Source organism: Sardina pilchardus, chromosome 3 (assembly GCF_963854185.1).
Source record: "Sardina pilchardus chromosome 3, fSarPil1.1, whole genome shotgun sequence".
Taxonomy (NCBI): Eukaryota; Metazoa; Chordata; class Actinopteri; order Clupeiformes; family Clupeidae; genus Sardina; species Sardina pilchardus.
In genome coordinates, this window is record NC_084996.1 from 11,486,783 (window position 1) to 11,503,204 (window position 16,422).

Below are 16,422 nucleotides of genomic sequence, written 5' to 3' on the forward strand. Positions count from 1 at the left end.
ACCCTGAAGAGGATTAGTGTAGCGCTGCTCTCTCACCATGGGTACAGTTTGATGTCAGCTTGTCCTTATTAGAAAAGGCAATCAAAATCAAAGTTGTTCACATGTTTTAAGCTGGCTTGACTTATTAACCATTTGATTGTTAAACATTAACTCGTGCATTTCTGAGCTTCTCTAGTTTTAAGTATTAAGTAAACACAAAGTATTTAAGGGTCTTGTGACGAGAACACAATGTGTAATTCAGCTTTGGTGCAGAGGAAATGTTTCACCAATTTAAAGAGCGGTATTGCTTTGAACATAAATATGAGTTCTCAGGCGTTTTGTGAGCAAAAGTGAAGAGGACTGAAATGTTTTTTTGCAACAATCAGAAATAGTCTTTTAATGATTGCAAACAGGTATACATCTTATTTTTGCTTTTGGGAGCAAGAAAGACAGATGGGGAATATGTTACATTACAGTGAAGATAAGTAAAACATGTAAAAGAAAATCCTGAGGGGAAGAGTAGTTCACCAGAGACCCACTGCAGCCGGACCCTTTCAGACACGAGACAGAAGTCTAGATCTGCTCGACGGCCAGAGATTTTGCAAATTTTCACTTCACGTTGTTTCTACTAGATTTAAGTCCACCCAGACCGTTTATCCTACCCCTAAAGGGGTAGAAAAGATGAGAGTGTACATGTCTCACTGAATTCAAAATGATTCCCAAAAAAAGGTTTGGTTCGAGTCCGGCACCGTTGTCTGTTAATTTGTAAAAAGGAAGTGCTGTATGCCTAAAGCAGGCTGGCCCCATGTTAAGAATTACTTTCCTGCACCTGCCACCCCATTCAGTGCCAAAGAACCACCTGTGGGGTTGTACTGCATGCATATGGCTAAGCCCACCTGCTTCAGTCTCCTTTGACCTTTCCATATAAACTCCCACCCCCCCCCCCCCCCCCCCAAAAGGCTAGGCCTTCCCTCCCACTAAAATGACGCACAGCTGGAAAGCCATCACAATACCCCGTCCTACCTCCACACTCAAACTGTATCTTCACCAACATCACCCATCCACCCACCCCACCCTTGTTATTGATTTTTTTTTTTTGTCGTCAATGCTGCCCTCTCCCACCCTAGGGTTGTGCTCCACCGAACTTGGAGCTCAGTTTGGCAATGAGGGCCATGATCTTGGGATTGCTCTGGTACTTGGCAATGTTGGCGGGGTTCTGAGCCACGTCCTGGAATGCCGCCATTACATCTGGATCCTAGGATGCACACAATCACAATGTTACCGCCCACCCTGCAATAGCACTTTATAATGATTACCCCCTGAGCAGAGTGAAAGGAATAACATCATAATTTAAGTTATGTATGTTTGTATATGTTGAATGTTGTGTTTGTATAGCTGCTGTAACACTGTAATTTCCCCTTGGGGATTCATAAAGTATACCTATTTAACTATCTATCTATCTATCAAAAAAGGTGCACAATGCTGCAGAGCATTTACAGAAATGGCATGAACGGCACCGATTGCTGGATGCTGTACCTTCATGGCCATGAGCACCTCTGGGTCACTGAGAAGTTTGTCCAAACCAGGAATGCCGCCTGGGAAGCCGCCACCACCACCAGCACCACCTGGGAAACCTCCAGCAGCACCCGGGAAACCGCCGGCACCACCTGGGAAGCCTCCAGCACCACCTGGGAAGCCGCCGGCTCCACCTGATGGTAGTTACAGAAGCCTCATTAACAACACTTTTGTATTTCAGGTCACAGTCCAAATACTGGTGTCATCATGTTCACAAAGTGTCTGAACTGGTTGTCTTGTCTCCAAGCATCACAGACTCTCTCGTGGAAAAAAACATGTTAGGTTTGTCAGTTGGATCTTCCTCTTTTACCTGGGAATCCTGGGAATCCTGGGAAGCCACCAGCCCCACCTGCCTGTTCTCTGTCCTCCTGCTCCTGCAAACAGGTACATCTCTCGGTTACAAAGGCACTGCTACTTTTACACCAGTCCTGTCTGTACTAGTCAAAGTATGCGATTCGTCTCAATGTTGCGGCCTTTGATCATCTCAGATCATTCGGCCAACTGACCCTCTGGGCCCTCTCGTGCTCCTCTCTGGCCTTCTTCACCCGCTCCTGCCTCTCCTTGAGCTCACGCTCCTCGCGCTTGCGCTCGTACTTGCGCCGGTGCTCGATGATTTTGTTAGCCTGTTCAGGAAACAAATGGCAAAAAAATAAATAAAAAAACATTACCATAATCTACATGATCCTACATCTGAATTCTCCTTTAACTTCCAGGACACTGTACAAGCTATGAATCATGAATGACATGTTCCTCAACTGCCAGAATCCAAAATGGCAAGTCCAGCTGTTTCCAACTTGCCAAAGATAGCATTGGTATGCATGACAGCAACTCAACAGTGGATTCACTGTGCACACTCTTCAGATTTTAATCTTGCTCATTGGCATGCTCACCTTTCTGAATGTTTTAATTTGGATGCAAACGTGAAGGTCATACTCCCATTTAAAGAGCAGGCCCGCTAGAGTTTGGAGAAAGTCTGTACACTCATTCAGGTGAACCATTAAACACAACATAGCTTGGAATCAACATGAGGCCTGAGAATGAAAGGACAAACACCTTAGGCTGGACTTCTTTCAGCATGGCGCTGGCATCATCGTCGTAGTCCAGCTTGCAGGCCATGGCCAGGTCCTTAGCGGCCTCCTCCCAATGCCCCAGCAACCTAAGACAGGCAAGGCAGAGCGGTCAAAACATACTCACTCTTCGACATGACCACACAGCAAGGAAATGCCACATAAGTGGTTCTGGACATGGCCCCAGCTGTGGCGCAACTGGCTGGGGCACCTGCAACGCACGCTGGCGACCCGGGTTCGATTCCCGCCCCGTGGTCCTTTCCGGATCCCACCCCAACGCTCTCTCCCACTCACTTCCTGTCTCTCTCAACTGTCCTATCATTAAAGGCATAAAAGCCCAAAAAATATACTTATAAGTGGTTCTGGACACACCTGTGGGCCTTTCCTCTCCACTTGTATGGCTGTGCAGAGTCTGGATTTATTTTGATGGCTCTGTCACAGTCTCTTATGGCTGCATTGGGTTTCTGCATCTTGATATACACACTGGAAGAGAGAATCATTACATGTTATACAATACAAGCTTGCAGACAGTAGAGGAGATGAATACATCTAAATAAAATGGCCTATAAACAGCCTGTGGTGGTTTCTAATCCCTACCTAGCCCGTTTGGCATAGAGGATAGCCAAACACGGGTTGAGTTTGATTGCTTCAGTGAAGAGATCCAGAGCTTTCTGCAGTTCTCCTACAAGAAACAGACAGAAGATAGTGATGTCAAAAATGTGCGATGAGATTAGAAACAAAAGAAATGAAGACAAAGCGGTCCTCCCTGTGCTTTTAGGAACTCCACTGGGACATTGTCCTTTAAACAGCAGCAAAGAGCAGCTACTTGCAGAGAACGATGTAAAATATGATTACGCACCTTCTCCCAGGACTTCAATTGCCTCCATTTTCTTTGCATTTGCCTGGTCCATCATGTCCTCTGTGACCTAAGGAAGCACAAATTGGTGAAAACCTTATAAAAATAAAAACAAATCCGGTTCAATCAAGGTTTATACAAATGCTTTACAGATGCTTACAGTAAGAAAAAATACACGTACACTACAACAACTGATAGAAGTAAAATGCCTCCTAAGTTTCCATCAGTATCAAGAAATGGCTTCAACAGTACATGATGCCACTAGCCTGGCTAGCGCCTACCACTTCTCAATGAGACTATGATGCCACAGTATTTTCTCCCCGCTCGACTAGATGAGAACAAGTGTTGGTGCAGACTTACATAAATGCCTGATGAATCAATCTCCAATTAGGTTAAGAACACGTGTACTACTACTGTACAATAGCATAGCATAGGTACATTAGAACGGACATTTACGCATAACACTACAAGTATAACAAGGGACATCAATAATAAGGACATCAAACCACTTCCGTACAATATGTATGGCCTGTGGCAGGTCCCCTAATCAGAGTTTTAGTTCCAGCCGAATCACTTCTTCAATACAGATAATTAGGTAACACCAACATCTCCTATCACTTTGGATGAAAAGTGTCTGCTAAGTGTAATGTAAAATCTTCGGATAAGTAGTGTTTCAAGTGCTATATAAACTTTACTCTCCATATTCAGCCTAAATTATACTATATTCAGACAACATTTACTGTACCTCAAGGTTTTCAAAGTCTCCCATTTCCTGGGGTGCATCTGTGTCTGGCTCAATAACTCCTTCGTCGTCTATCTCTGTGGGAAATACAAATATACTTTAGGTAGAATGACAAATAAAAGAAAAGATTTGATAAAACTGAGATGCCATATCCTTGAAACAAAATGTCCTCCCTGAACTACATACCCAGCTCGCTCTCCTCACTCTCTGATGGTGGGCTTGGCTCAGGTGCTGGCTTGGATGAGGTGGGTGGTGGGCCGCATGGGCATCCCCCCTGGACACAACATACACCAGTCAGTGGCAGTGAGAATTCCAGATAACCAAAGGGTTTCCATCAGAAAAAGCATAAGAATTCAACATTACCTTGCATGAGGACTCATTGCTGGGGGCTGGTGGGAGAGTAGCTCCCAAGCTGAAAGTAAACATAATGTGCCTTATTTTTTGAGTCTAGTGACACCATGCTGCTCATAATTTGATATGCTCCCATTGGATTCATCCACTCAAGCCACGAAGAGAGAGCTCATGCTACATCTAGACCACCTGATACCCTGACAGCAAGTTCTATAATAACACTGAAGACACAACTTCGACTAGGCGTGACTGCATTCCTTTCGCTGCAAAACAAATAGCTAGCCGGTTATATTGAAATTATTTATATCTTTACACATATTCTCGTGAGACTGAATGAACTGGCTTCCCTTCATCTGCAGTTAGAGGAAGTCAGATGCACTAAAATGGCAGGAAAAGACCTAGGCTACTAACCCATGCAACCAGGTCCGGACAAAACCCAGTTCAGGCAGGTGCAACACGGAGGGATTATCATTGCACAGTTGCACGAAGGCCTTCAATTCCGTCACTTTCCGCGGGTCCATTCCCACCTCTTTCGATCCGAAGATTAACCTATTACACCGAAAAATGGTATGAGTTGTGGTCAAATTGCCTTGCGCTAACGCTACAATCCTGCTTGTGCAGCCAAGGAAAAACGATTGTGGGTAATCTGTCAACTGGCTACTTTTTAAGCACAGGAAATTCTGAAATATACCAATCAAGACCATTTACACTTTTCCAAAAAAGGCATTACAAATCATGCAAGATTTCAACACATTAACTAAATGTTAAACATTCACTTGCATTCACAATGGAATATTCTGGAACGGCATCATTACGCAGTTACGTTAAACGCTCACATTCAATTGATAAACTATACATGAAAAGACAAAGCTTCTCTTTAAAAGAGCTGAATTTCATGAAATATGAATGTGCACTACCTGAAACAACAGTATGCGTTTGATCCTTTCGACTACACGGCCTACTCCGGAGCGTTCTGTTCAGCTTTGAATGGCTTCCTCCTCGATCCTCATGCGCGCTTAATGAATATTCCACGACTGGAGCAGCAGCATTTCACTCAGGCAAAAATTAGACAACGGAAATTGTGAAAACAAGTGAGTGAGGTCCTAACGCGGCACTTCAACGCGCACATATAATATGTCAGAGACAAGCCAGCCAATCACGTAATTCCAATTCTCTCCATATGCACCAATAAGCTAAGATCTTCAATGCGAGGTTAGCATTTGTCACCTTAGCATACTGTGTTATGTCAAGGGGTGTCTGACATGTAGTCAGTGTGAAATTAAGTAACTTATTTTGCGTTGTTAAATGTGGAGGCCTATACGTTACATCAATACACGGTTTAGAAATGTATCTCGAAATGCTGTAGTTAAACCATTTTGATTGATTTGTCATTGCTGTCAGTTGCAGTAGCTTAATGCCTACCTCATGGTGAAAGTTTGGAGACATCTTCCCAGCTTGCAACAATGTTGCCTTTGTCCATGTTGACAAGATGGACCGTCCAATCTGCGTTACGTTCTACTTGGAGTCCAGGTCAGATGTGATGTACCTTAAATGTATTGAACACTTTGGGTATTGCATTGCACTGGAATATGGTGCACACTGGACTGATCAGCTACAGTTACTACCCTTGGTATAATAACGTTGATATAACATGAAATAACATAGGCTACTGTTGAAGATGAAAGTCAGAGTAGATTACAGTGATGGTATGCATTGGGATTTAAGGTTTAGTGAAACTGATTATTCTTGAAAACACATGTTCATGTCATGAAGTGGTTTGCTTTGTACAGGCCTGTCTTCTTTTAAAGAATATTTGCACATTATAGACTTTGTAAGCAACTAACAATGCTAATCTTACACCCTCCTCATAGGTTATATTAGCCATGCCCTTCTCATTTTTCCTCCTCAGACAGTGATAAATAGATTACCATTATAGGCACACCCAATGACTGATGAAAAGTTTTTCTCGTTTCAGATCAACAGCCAATCAAATTACACCCTCATGTCATGCATGTCATGCTCCTGAAGCAACAGGCTGTTTTATTTATGGTTCGGTCTGAGACAGTCGTATTATTTACTGTATGTTAAACATGTTCACTGTTTGCACCAGGCTGCTCACTGTTTGCACAATTTTCTCTTACCTGGTCTACCAAAAACAAAATTGGACACTCCATTTGTGACGAGGCTGTGTGAGATGTCCGTATTTGTGTTTTGTTCTCTAAAACTACCCTTCTTTACACCCCTGTCTCATGTTGTTTTTTTGTGTAGGCTGTCTGTGGTGTCCGTGCAGAAGTGTGTCAGTGAAGACGGGCGGATGGAAGACGAAGAGTGTTCCTCACAGATACTTAGGCCAGCCTAGTCCTTACACTCACCCCCATCTGGTCAAACATGGTACGTGGGATGGCTGGAACTTTACAGTACATGTCAAACACCAGCATCATACTCTGACATGTTGCAGCTTTTTTAATCTGGCTTGTTATTAACCACCTCTGATGTAGCCTTGCGTAGCCAGACTTGATTCTTGTCAGAATGTCTGTGGTATCACGCTATTTTGACTTGATTATGGGGCATGTGTCAACCGATACAGTTGACATGAATGCGGAAAATCAGGACATTTTATAGTCCTCATACTGTATGTTGGCCTAATGGTAGTGCTGATCTATTATTTCACAAATAGGCTAATGATTCATTGTAAAAAAGACTCTGCAGCTTCACAGGTTCCTTTTGAACTAGGCTTACTAATTGAAAAGAAATTAAGCTGTTGCTGCTTTAATTTTCACAAAGTGAATTTAGCAACTGCCGACACTGTCAGTTGCTTTGATTGGAGGCATCTGTTTAATGAATAAATAGCAAAGGTGGATTTTGTTTCTTCCCTGGACCCTGAGTCAGCCTTGAAACCTGCATATATATGCACAGTCAGTGGACACAACATGTTGCTGCTGTGAGGACAGTCCGTGCAGACCTTCCTGAACACTAATTTTACAATCTTTACCATAGCTGTGTCACTGGAGATACACATGTCCCAGCTTTACAGCGGTGCTGAAGTAGATGCATTAATAGGCTGCCAGGGTGATATAATGATCTAATATCACTGTTTCCACGGCTTGCAGTCAGTCCAGTTAAATAGAAATGAAATGCTTTTGCAGAAGAAGCTTGATCTAATTTGATTGTATTTCTCTGACCTAAAGCAGTAGTTTGAGAATTACTGCAGAGCACTTGACCATTACGACGGTTCATCATGTATGACAAGAACTCCTCCTTACATTTATGTTGTGCCTCTTGCTTGTTTAAATTGTATTTCCATGTTTGGATCTCTTCTGCTCAGGTGAGGTGACCCCTGGCCTGACCCAGACGGAGTACGAGCTCCGTCGCCAGCGGCTGGCTTCGCTTGTGGAGGCTCAGGCGGACAGGTTGGGGGGAAGCTCGCCGCGCACCTCAAACGTGGTGATCGTCCTCTCCCACCCCACCCGCTACATGACCAACGACATCCCCTACCCCTTCCACCAGAACCAGGACTTCCTCTACCTCACGGGCGTCTTCGAGCCCGACAGCGCGCTAGTGTTGCATGGCACCGGGCGGCCGGACAACGCCATCCTGTTTGTGCCCCGCCGAGACCCCGCCCGGGAGCTGTGGGACGGCCCGCGCTCAGGAAAGGACGGAACGTCGGCGCTGACGGGGGTGGAGAGAGTGCACAGCACAGAGGAGCTGAGCCTCGTGCTCAGGACCCTTAAAGGTGAAGTACAGACAATTCACATTTTGTGACTCTCCACGGCAAAACCAGTCATACGTTGTTCTTTATGTAATGGGGAGATAGAATGATAAATGGTAAATGCATTTTTATCCTTCTGACTACCAGAGGTTCGTTTTGTCCTCTCTAGAGGACATCTGTAAACTTGAATATCTCCCAGACCATGCATGCTACTGAGCTAAGTCCTTTCGTTTCGTTCGACATTCAGGACTTGATACCAAATTTATGGGGGTGAGGTTTTGGGTACTTCCTCTTTTTTTCTTGTAATGTCATTTTGACCCAATTTTCCTGGAAGAAAAAGAGGAAGTCCCCCCCATATATTTGATATCATTTAAAAACCCTGGATGTCCTCTTTAGAGAACGTTTAGAGTTAGCTCAGAAGTATGTATGGTGTGGGAGATATTCCTGTTTAGAAAGGTCCTCTAGAGAGGACAAAAATGAACTGCTGGTAGTCAGAAGGATATAGAGCATTCATCGGCTTCTGCGAGCACCCAAAGCGCTTTACATACAGTATCATGCCTCACATTCACCCATTCACACACCGATGGCGGAGGCTGCCATGAAAGGCGCTCATCTGGAGCACTGGGGTTAGGTGTCTTGCTCAAGGACACTTTGACAAGGTCAGGAGGAGTTGGCTCGAACCAGCAACCTTCCAGTTACTGGATGACTCCTCTACCTCCTGAGCCACTGCCGCCCCACATGTGTTAATGAAATGGTATGAATTTACATTTTGCAAGAATTTGACAATATAATGTCTACACTTTCATATTGTGAATGAATGAAAAAACTTTTAAAAATGATTTTGTTTAGATGGTGTATTCTTACCAGTGTCATGCCAGCCATCACTTTTGTGTTTGTGTAACATTATTAATAGGTTTATGTATTTCATTGACTTTCACACAGGTAAAACAGTCTAATGGTTCATTCTAGTGTACCTTACAAATACTAATGCACAGATTTCCGAGGGCTGTTGGGATTGTGTAGAGCTAAACTGGCTACTTTGCCAATGTATTTACCAGAAGGGTGGTGATCATGCAAACAGCAGAGAGCCAGAAGCTGTGTATTTGGGAATCTAGCAATGAAATGGGCGAACCCAACTTATTGTATGCGTTCAATACACCGAGCATCTAGAACCTAGCATCACTTTGCTTGGCAACTTTCCAGCTTTTGAGGCCAGATGTGATTTCAGCACATATTCATAAGGGTAGAAGAGAAAAGACAAAATCTCTCCACCACTTAACAAAACACAAATCACCTCTCTAGTCTCCAGATTTGTAATAAGTTCTAGCACTGACAGACATTTCTGAAGGTAGCCCAGTTGTACCAGCAGGTGGAGCTGATTGAAATAAAGTAGCCTCTTCCAAAGAGACTGGATTTGAATTGCAGAAATTTTGAATAGAAAAGAGCGCACTCGTTTATGCCTTTTGACAGCAGGCAAATGCAAACCCATTGCCAAAAGCAACAATGAATCATTCATTCATGTAATATGACGTGTGAGGTAAGTATCACCAGAATGTGATGAAGGTGCCTTGGTTGACTCAACGCCACTTTCACAGGATCCTTAATCCTTTCTCCATTCCATAATTATTCCAGGCAGATGTAGAGTATATACATTGACAACCATTTTGTCCCCTTAGAGTTATAAGGTTCTATATTGACCTTCTTGTCAAAATTCAGTTATTAACATATTCTTATTCTGTGACACCTTAATAGGGTCAGGTGAGTTGTTTCTTGTAGCTTTATGCATTTTTGGACATTATGGGCCTCACTGTGCACCCAGCTCAAGGTAGCTTAAGGTTTGTTCTTATCTTCTGCTCAATGAAGTGAGGATTTTTTTCCTATGCACTCCACTTTTATTAAACCTTGCGCCCAGGGGTGTGGCAATTAGCGACATAAGGTGTGGTCTGGCACATGATCCAAAAATCGCTTACTTACACCCTCTAAAACTCATTACGCCACATAAGAAAAGCCTAGTCTATAGTGAAAGACGCGTAAAAAACACAGCTGAAGACACACTAACCCAGACACTCAAAAAAAAGAAAAAGAAAGCACAGTTTCACCCATTTGTATTGGTTCACTACAAAAATTACATAATTACATTATGCCTGAAAAAAAACCCTGTGTCCACACAGTTGACCTTACTATATTACTCTCTTCCTGTCCCAGGCGCCACGTTGTGGTACGACAGCTCCCAGCCCTGCCACCCGCGGCTGCACCAGTCCCACGTGCGGCCCCTGCTGGAGGCCGGGGCGGCGGTGCACTCCCTCAGGCCCCTCACGCACTCCCTGCGAGCGGTCAAGAGCCCCGCCGAGGTGGCCCTGATGAAGCAGGCCGGCCACATCGCTGCTCAGGTAGGCTGCGCCGCACCACAGAGTACGTGATGAGAAAGGACAGCTGTTGTGGCTAGACTGGGGGATGTTATTTGATGTGCCGTAGCCTCTATTGACATCCCAGGGTCCTCTGTTTTTTTCTTTGGTTGTTAGTTGGATTGTTACTAATAATAAACTACAACCTCATTTCCAGAAAAGGTGGTATTGTGAATTAGAATGCAAAGAAAATTGTCTATCATTTCTGTTTTATGCAAGCTAATTTCCCTAAGATACTTTTAACTTTGACGCTTTTATGGATTTTGGGACGCTGATAATCATCATCTGGCAATGAATGAGTATTTTGGGGTCCAATGTCAAAATGTCAAAATGTTCAAAAAAACATCTTTTTTTGTTTGTAGGCCACACAGAAAGAGGCTGTTATCAGTATTAGGTTGAAAAGCTAGTGTGCCAAGGCACCGGGCTGTGTCAAAGCCTGTGGCATCCATTATATTACATCTACAAAAGTACCACTGATGCAGAAAGACATGAAAAGATTTCTGGGCAACATAAACTGCTATCCAGATATGATCTTCTTCAAGGGCACTCCTGTGTGTAGAGAGGTAGATATACTTTATTAATCCAGAGGGAAATTTAGGCAACACCAGTAGGACAACACCAAACCAAATTCTGCCTGGATTTCTGGTGCATAGCTGCATACACAACAAAATGCAGATATTAAACTAGCCTGCCAGCATTTTAATGGGGATTGTTGTTTTTGACTGCAGTCAAAAGGATCCTATCCTCTTCAGTCCTGAAAATTCATATCCATTAATGACTAAAAGAAGTTTTGACAATGCATTTGGTGCCTTAATAAAAGAAAAAAACAATGTCCAGCATCTAACCTACTAAAAAAATCAAGCGAGTTGGACTAATTATGTGTGTATCTTGATGATCATTATGCTGATTTTAGCTTGAAGTATATTTTTTTGGCCTTTTGCCTTTACGTCGATAGGACAGCGGAGAGACAGAAAGCGAGTTGGAGAGAGAGAGATGGGGTGAGATCAGGAAATGACCGCAGGTCGGTATCAGACCTGGGTCCCCATGGGCACCGAGACCCAAATGTGGTATGGTGCTGACGCGTCTGCTACAGCTCCCCTCATTATATGCTGATTTAACAACAAAATACTGTTATTTTGTTGTTATGCATAATATTGTATCGATTTTACATTGGCAATTTAATTAGCTGTATAATATACAGTAATTCACTTTAATAACTAATAGCACTGCAGAACATTAGGGTAGAAGACAACTCTCGACTGTGACTCAAGGACCATTAAATGATATATCCCAAATTATTTCATCTTACTTTGTGAAGAGAGTCTGGCTACTCACAATTGGGAAATCCTGCCATCATAAAGGGTGTCGACTTGATGTTAACTTTGGTTAGGCTGGACCAATGATTTCAATCACATTGAACAGGGATTCCTAATGATAGTGTCAGTAAATTATGTATTTAGACCTATCTTTGCACATTTACAAATTCCAACTGCATTTGTTTTCTATTTGCAGGCATTGCTACTTATGTTTACCATAGCTTTTTTTTGAATTTCTTAACTAATATCATTCAATGTTGTCACTGATTGACCATTCCCAGGCAGATTTAGTGAACTTCATCCTTTGTTTCCATCAAATGTGGCATCCACTAAGACCTCTTTGATTCTCATACACGTGCTACCACTTGATTCTATCCTCAACATTCAACACTCGATATCACTGCTATCCGGACGACACTCAGACACAGTTGTATATTGTAACAGTTACATCATAGCACTAGCACATAAAGAACCTGTTTAACCTCTTTAGACAACATAAAACCCATCAAAATTCAACGATAGGAAAACTGAAGTAATAATGTTTGCCTCTCCTTGCTTTGTTACCAGTTTGAGAAATATACTCGGTCCCCTGTCTGCAAATCTGCACAATGTGGTCAGTCTTGTTGTTCAGTTGGACAGTGCTCTGAATTGTAACAAATAACTCAGCATCGTGGTGAAAGGAAGTTTTTATCAACTTAAAATCAATGTTAAATTTAAGCTGTTTTTATCTTCTAATGATCTGGAAACAGTTATCCTTGGTTTTTTTCACCTCTTGACGGGACTGCTGTATCTCCTTGTATACAGGGTTGACCCTGTCCAACATTGCCAGACAACAATGGTTCAAAATGCAGCAGCCAGACTTATAGCAGGAACCAAGAAAAGAGTTAATCAGTCCTGTTCTGGTTCACTTGCATTAGCTACCCATAAAACATGAAATTGATTTTAACATTTTACTTGTTGTTTTTAAAGCCCTTTACAGATTAGCTCCATCTTGCATTAAAGATCTGCTATCCTCGTTCTCTGCCCTATGTCACCCAGGTCATCCTCATAACAAATCCTCATAGGCCCCCAATCCTGCCGTAAACCAAAAGGTGAACGGCCCTTTTTTGTTATCAGCCCTTAGGCTGTCTCCCGCCACACACTAAGTCCTGCCCCACTATTGCCTGTTCTAGATCGAATTTCAAGACCCATATTTTCTCTCTTGCTTTCAACTCAGTTTGTTTTTGTCAAGTTCACTATTATCTCAGTCTTACTACATTTTATTCTTACTTATTCTTGCTTTATTTAATTTATCTAAATTGGCCATTTCTTTTGATTGTTTATTCATTTTCTTATTCTGTCTTTATTTCTGTTTGTGTCCTTCCACTTGAAATCCTCCTTGCACTTTGCTTGCTAAACCTTTGTTCCTTCTATTCACATACTACTGTGTTATCTACTTGTTTGTTTCACCTGCAAGCACTTTGGGTCAACTCCTGTTGTTCTTAAATGTGCTATAAAGATGCCTGACTTATTCATGTAATTAATTAGCTCATTCTTGGCTAAACACACCATTGTAAATATGTCAAAGCAGTGAAGTACCTAATTAAGTTTTTGAAAGAATTGAACCAGTCAATTTAGTTCTATGGATGTATATGATATGCGGGCACCCTGTCTTCACAAAGAGGTTTGGCAAGATGTGATTGTCACCTTTTCAGGTTGAACCCTATGGAATTTTTGCCTGGATACCCCCACATTTGTATTAATACCCAAAGCAATTTTTTAGCACCGGTTGTCAAGAGAGACAGCGTCAAATGAACGTACTCTCTACAGATATGCTCACTGACACTGTCTCTTTACAGGCATTCAAGAAAACCATGGCCATGTCTTCAGGGGACATCGATGAAGCTTTACTGTATGCCAAGGTGAGCTCCTGTGAAATGGCCAGTGGCTCCTGTCTGCCTCCTCGCTCGGTGGCGACGGATGCTCTCTCCCCTGCTATCGCCACGAAGGGTGCGGTGTAACGTGCAAGTGGTAACCCAGAGAGATTGCAGAGTGGTTGCCTCGGCAACAACACGGAATCCGGCTCACAAGTGTGTCCAAGCCTGGCAGATCTGGAGGGCCTGTTATTTCTCTCCGCTCGCACTCTCTCTCTCTCTCTCTCTCTCTCTCTCTCCATTTTTCATTCCTGTGGTTAAATGTGCATCTTTGCTCCAGCGTGTGATGCCTGTTTATTACCACAATAAATAATATGAAAATGAATTTAGCGCTTTTAATCCATTTCATCTCACCCACAGGAGGTGGCAGTGTGAAAAAAAAATAGAAAACTGTAATTTCTTTCTTTAAAAACATCCCTTCATTTTCTCTCTCTATTCTTTTTTTTCTGTCTTTCTCTCAGTTTGATTTCGAGTGTCGGGCGCACGGCGCTAACTTCCTGGCGTACCCCCCAGTGGTGGCAGGTGGAAACCGAGCCAACACTCTGCACTACATTAACAACAACCAGATTGTTAAAGTGAGTTGGGTATCCAAAAGCTCCATCAGCTGGCCATCTTTGTGCCACATCAGTCCCCCTCCCTTCTCTGTTTGTCCTGCTACTTAGGAGGACAGTGATCCTCCTTTTTCTATTGTTTTTGTGGTTGCATAGCGCCTGTCAGTTTCTAGGGAGTAATAGAGTATTGCCTTTGAATAGAGTAGAATAGAATAGAATATATACTTTTTTGATCCCGTGAGGGAAATTCGTTTCTCTGCATTTAACCCCTTTGGTCAGCAAAGTTTGGTGTGTGCACCACACATACCTTCTAAATGTGCCTATTTCTGTACCGTATGTACATTGTATTCCTCTTAAAATCATATGTTCCTTTCAGCATCCTATACACCAAGCACAGAACTAATGGAAGAAAATGATCACATTGACGGTCGACTGAGTAAACTAACTTGAGTTGCTTCATCCTGCTCTTCAGGATGGGGAGATGGTGCTGCTGGATGGAGGCTGTGAATATTTCGGCTACGTCAGTGACATCACACGCACGTGGCCGGTAAATGGAAGGTATTGGGACACAGGACAGTGTATGTTGAGGGGGGGCTCCCAACCATAAGCATGAGAGGTTTAATAATAATAATAATAATAATACATTTTATTTCAAAGCGCCTTTCAAAACACTCAAGGACACTGTACAACATTAAAACAGGAGAAACAACAGTAAAACAATAAGCCAAGGCATACACACACACACACAAACTAAAATAAAAAAGAAAAAATATGTGCATCTAAATCAATCAATCAGTCTAAACAGTATGCAAGCTGGAAGAGATAAGTTTTCAGTCGGGATTTAAACAGGGGGAGAGAGTCTATGTTGCGGATGTCGGGGGGGAGAGAATTCCAGAGTTGAGGAGCAGAGCGACTGAAAGCTCTGCTCCCCATGGTACTGAGGCGGGCAGAGGGGATAGTGAGGAGGGTGGAGGAGGAAGAACGGAGGGAGCGGGAGGGAGTGGGAATGTGGAGGAGATTGGACAGATAGGGAGGGGCGAGGTTGTGGATGGCCTTAAAAGTAAAAAGAAGGATTTTGAAATTAATTCTGAATTTAACCGGGAGCCAGTGGAGATGCTGTAGTACAGGGGTAATGTGGTGGTGAGAAGGGGTTTTGGTGATAGTGCGAGCAGCTGAGTTCTGGAGAAGTTGTAGCTTATGGAGGGATTTCTGAGGAAGGCCTAACAGAAGAACAGAAGCCAACAGAAGGTTTGAGCATCCATACATGGTGTCTGTCCCACATCACACACTGTATCAGTAGGATCAACTGGAGTCACGTGCAATAACAACATTCATGCAGAGAATTTTCTCAACACCTATCAGTACGTGTCACTGAATCATGAGTGAAAGTAAAGTTGAATTTTGATCCAGTATTTTTAGAAGGTTCATAAACTCTGATGATAGACTAGAAGAAACGGCTAATTTTCCCTCTAGGCCTACAAACTGATTGTATGCTACTATTTGCGTTCACATGCCGATGTTGTTGTTGTTCCTCCCCTCTCCTCTCTCCTCTCTCCCTTCAGGTTCAGCCCGGCCCAGGGTGAGCTCTATGAGGCGGTGCTGGAGGTCCAGATGGCTTGTCTGTCACTCTGTACCCCGGGGGTCAGCCTGGACCACATCTACAGCTCCATGCTAGCGTTTCTGGGACAGCAGCTCAAGAGGCTGGGCATTGTCAGCAGCGGCGCCAGCGAGACGGACACACTCAAGGTATTTTCTGGCGTTCGTATAGAATCGCAGTGACCTCGAACCGTACCGTTATCAGAACAAGGTCCTGACAGTGCCAAGGTCATGGGTTTGATACCAAGAGAACACACACGCCATACCCAGCACTCTACTGTTTTCAGACTAAAGCATCTGCTAAATCGACAAATATACATAAAAAGTACTGCCAGTATGAATCTTAAAATGCCTTTACAGTA

At 43.2% G+C, this 16,422-nt stretch overlaps 2 protein-coding genes across 3 annotated transcripts in view; one reads left to right on the plus strand and one right to left on the minus strand.

Moving 5' to 3' along the window:
• Positions 1–347: 347 nt before the first annotated feature.
• On the minus strand, positions 348–5,645 carry st13 (ST13 Hsp70 interacting protein). The gene is made up of 13 exons (XM_062531814.1): positions 5,488–5,645; positions 4,982–5,119; positions 4,583–4,631; positions 4,406–4,493; positions 4,223–4,296; positions 3,481–3,547; positions 3,219–3,303; positions 2,994–3,104; positions 2,608–2,710; positions 2,061–2,177; positions 1,865–1,928; positions 1,516–1,688; positions 348–1,234 (listed from the first exon to the last, which is right to left on the minus strand). Exons 2-13 carry the CDS (start codon positions 5,089–5,091, stop codon positions 1,103–1,105), a joined length of 1,173 nt encoding a protein of 390 aa, XP_062387798.1. The 5' UTR covers positions 5,092–5,119; positions 5,488–5,645; the 3' UTR covers positions 348–1,102.
• Positions 5,568–16,422, plus strand: part of xpnpep3 (X-prolyl aminopeptidase 3, mitochondrial) — a 30,306-nt gene continuing 19,451 nt past the window's right edge. Inside the window, exons 1-9 of one of the 2 annotated variants that reach the window (XM_062531813.1) lie at positions 5,568–5,661; positions 5,972–6,100; positions 6,839–6,961; positions 7,896–8,303; positions 10,485–10,669; positions 13,839–13,901; positions 14,375–14,488; positions 14,937–15,022; positions 16,027–16,210. In XM_062531813.1, coding sequence (XP_062387797.1) covers positions 6,034–6,100; positions 6,839–6,961; positions 7,896–8,303; positions 10,485–10,669; positions 13,839–13,901; positions 14,375–14,488; positions 14,937–15,022; positions 16,027–16,210 — 1,230 coding nt within the window. In that variant the 5' untranslated portion in view covers positions 5,568–5,661; positions 5,972–6,033. Of the gene's footprint in view, positions 5,662–5,756; positions 5,783–5,971; positions 6,101–6,838; positions 6,962–7,895; positions 8,304–10,484; positions 10,670–13,838; positions 13,902–14,374; positions 14,489–14,936; positions 15,023–16,026; positions 16,211–16,422 lie in introns of those variants that run through there. The other variant, XM_062531812.1, reaches the window with a different exon arrangement.

Excerpts from the sequence above, each read along its gene's own strand:
- st13 (XM_062531814.1), bottom strand. The coding sequence starts at position 5,091 with ATGGACCCGCGGAAAGTGACGGAATTGAAGGCCTTCGTGCAACTGTGC. Across the intron at positions 4,632-4,981 it reads GTCCGGACCTGGTTGCATGG|CTTGGGAGCTACTCTCCCAC; the intron begins GTTAGTAGCCTA and ends GTTTACTTTCAG. Across the intron at positions 2,178-2,607 it reads TGAAAGAAGTCCAGCCTAAG|GCTAACAAAATCATCGAGCA; the intron begins GTGTTTGTCCTT and ends TTTCCTGAACAG.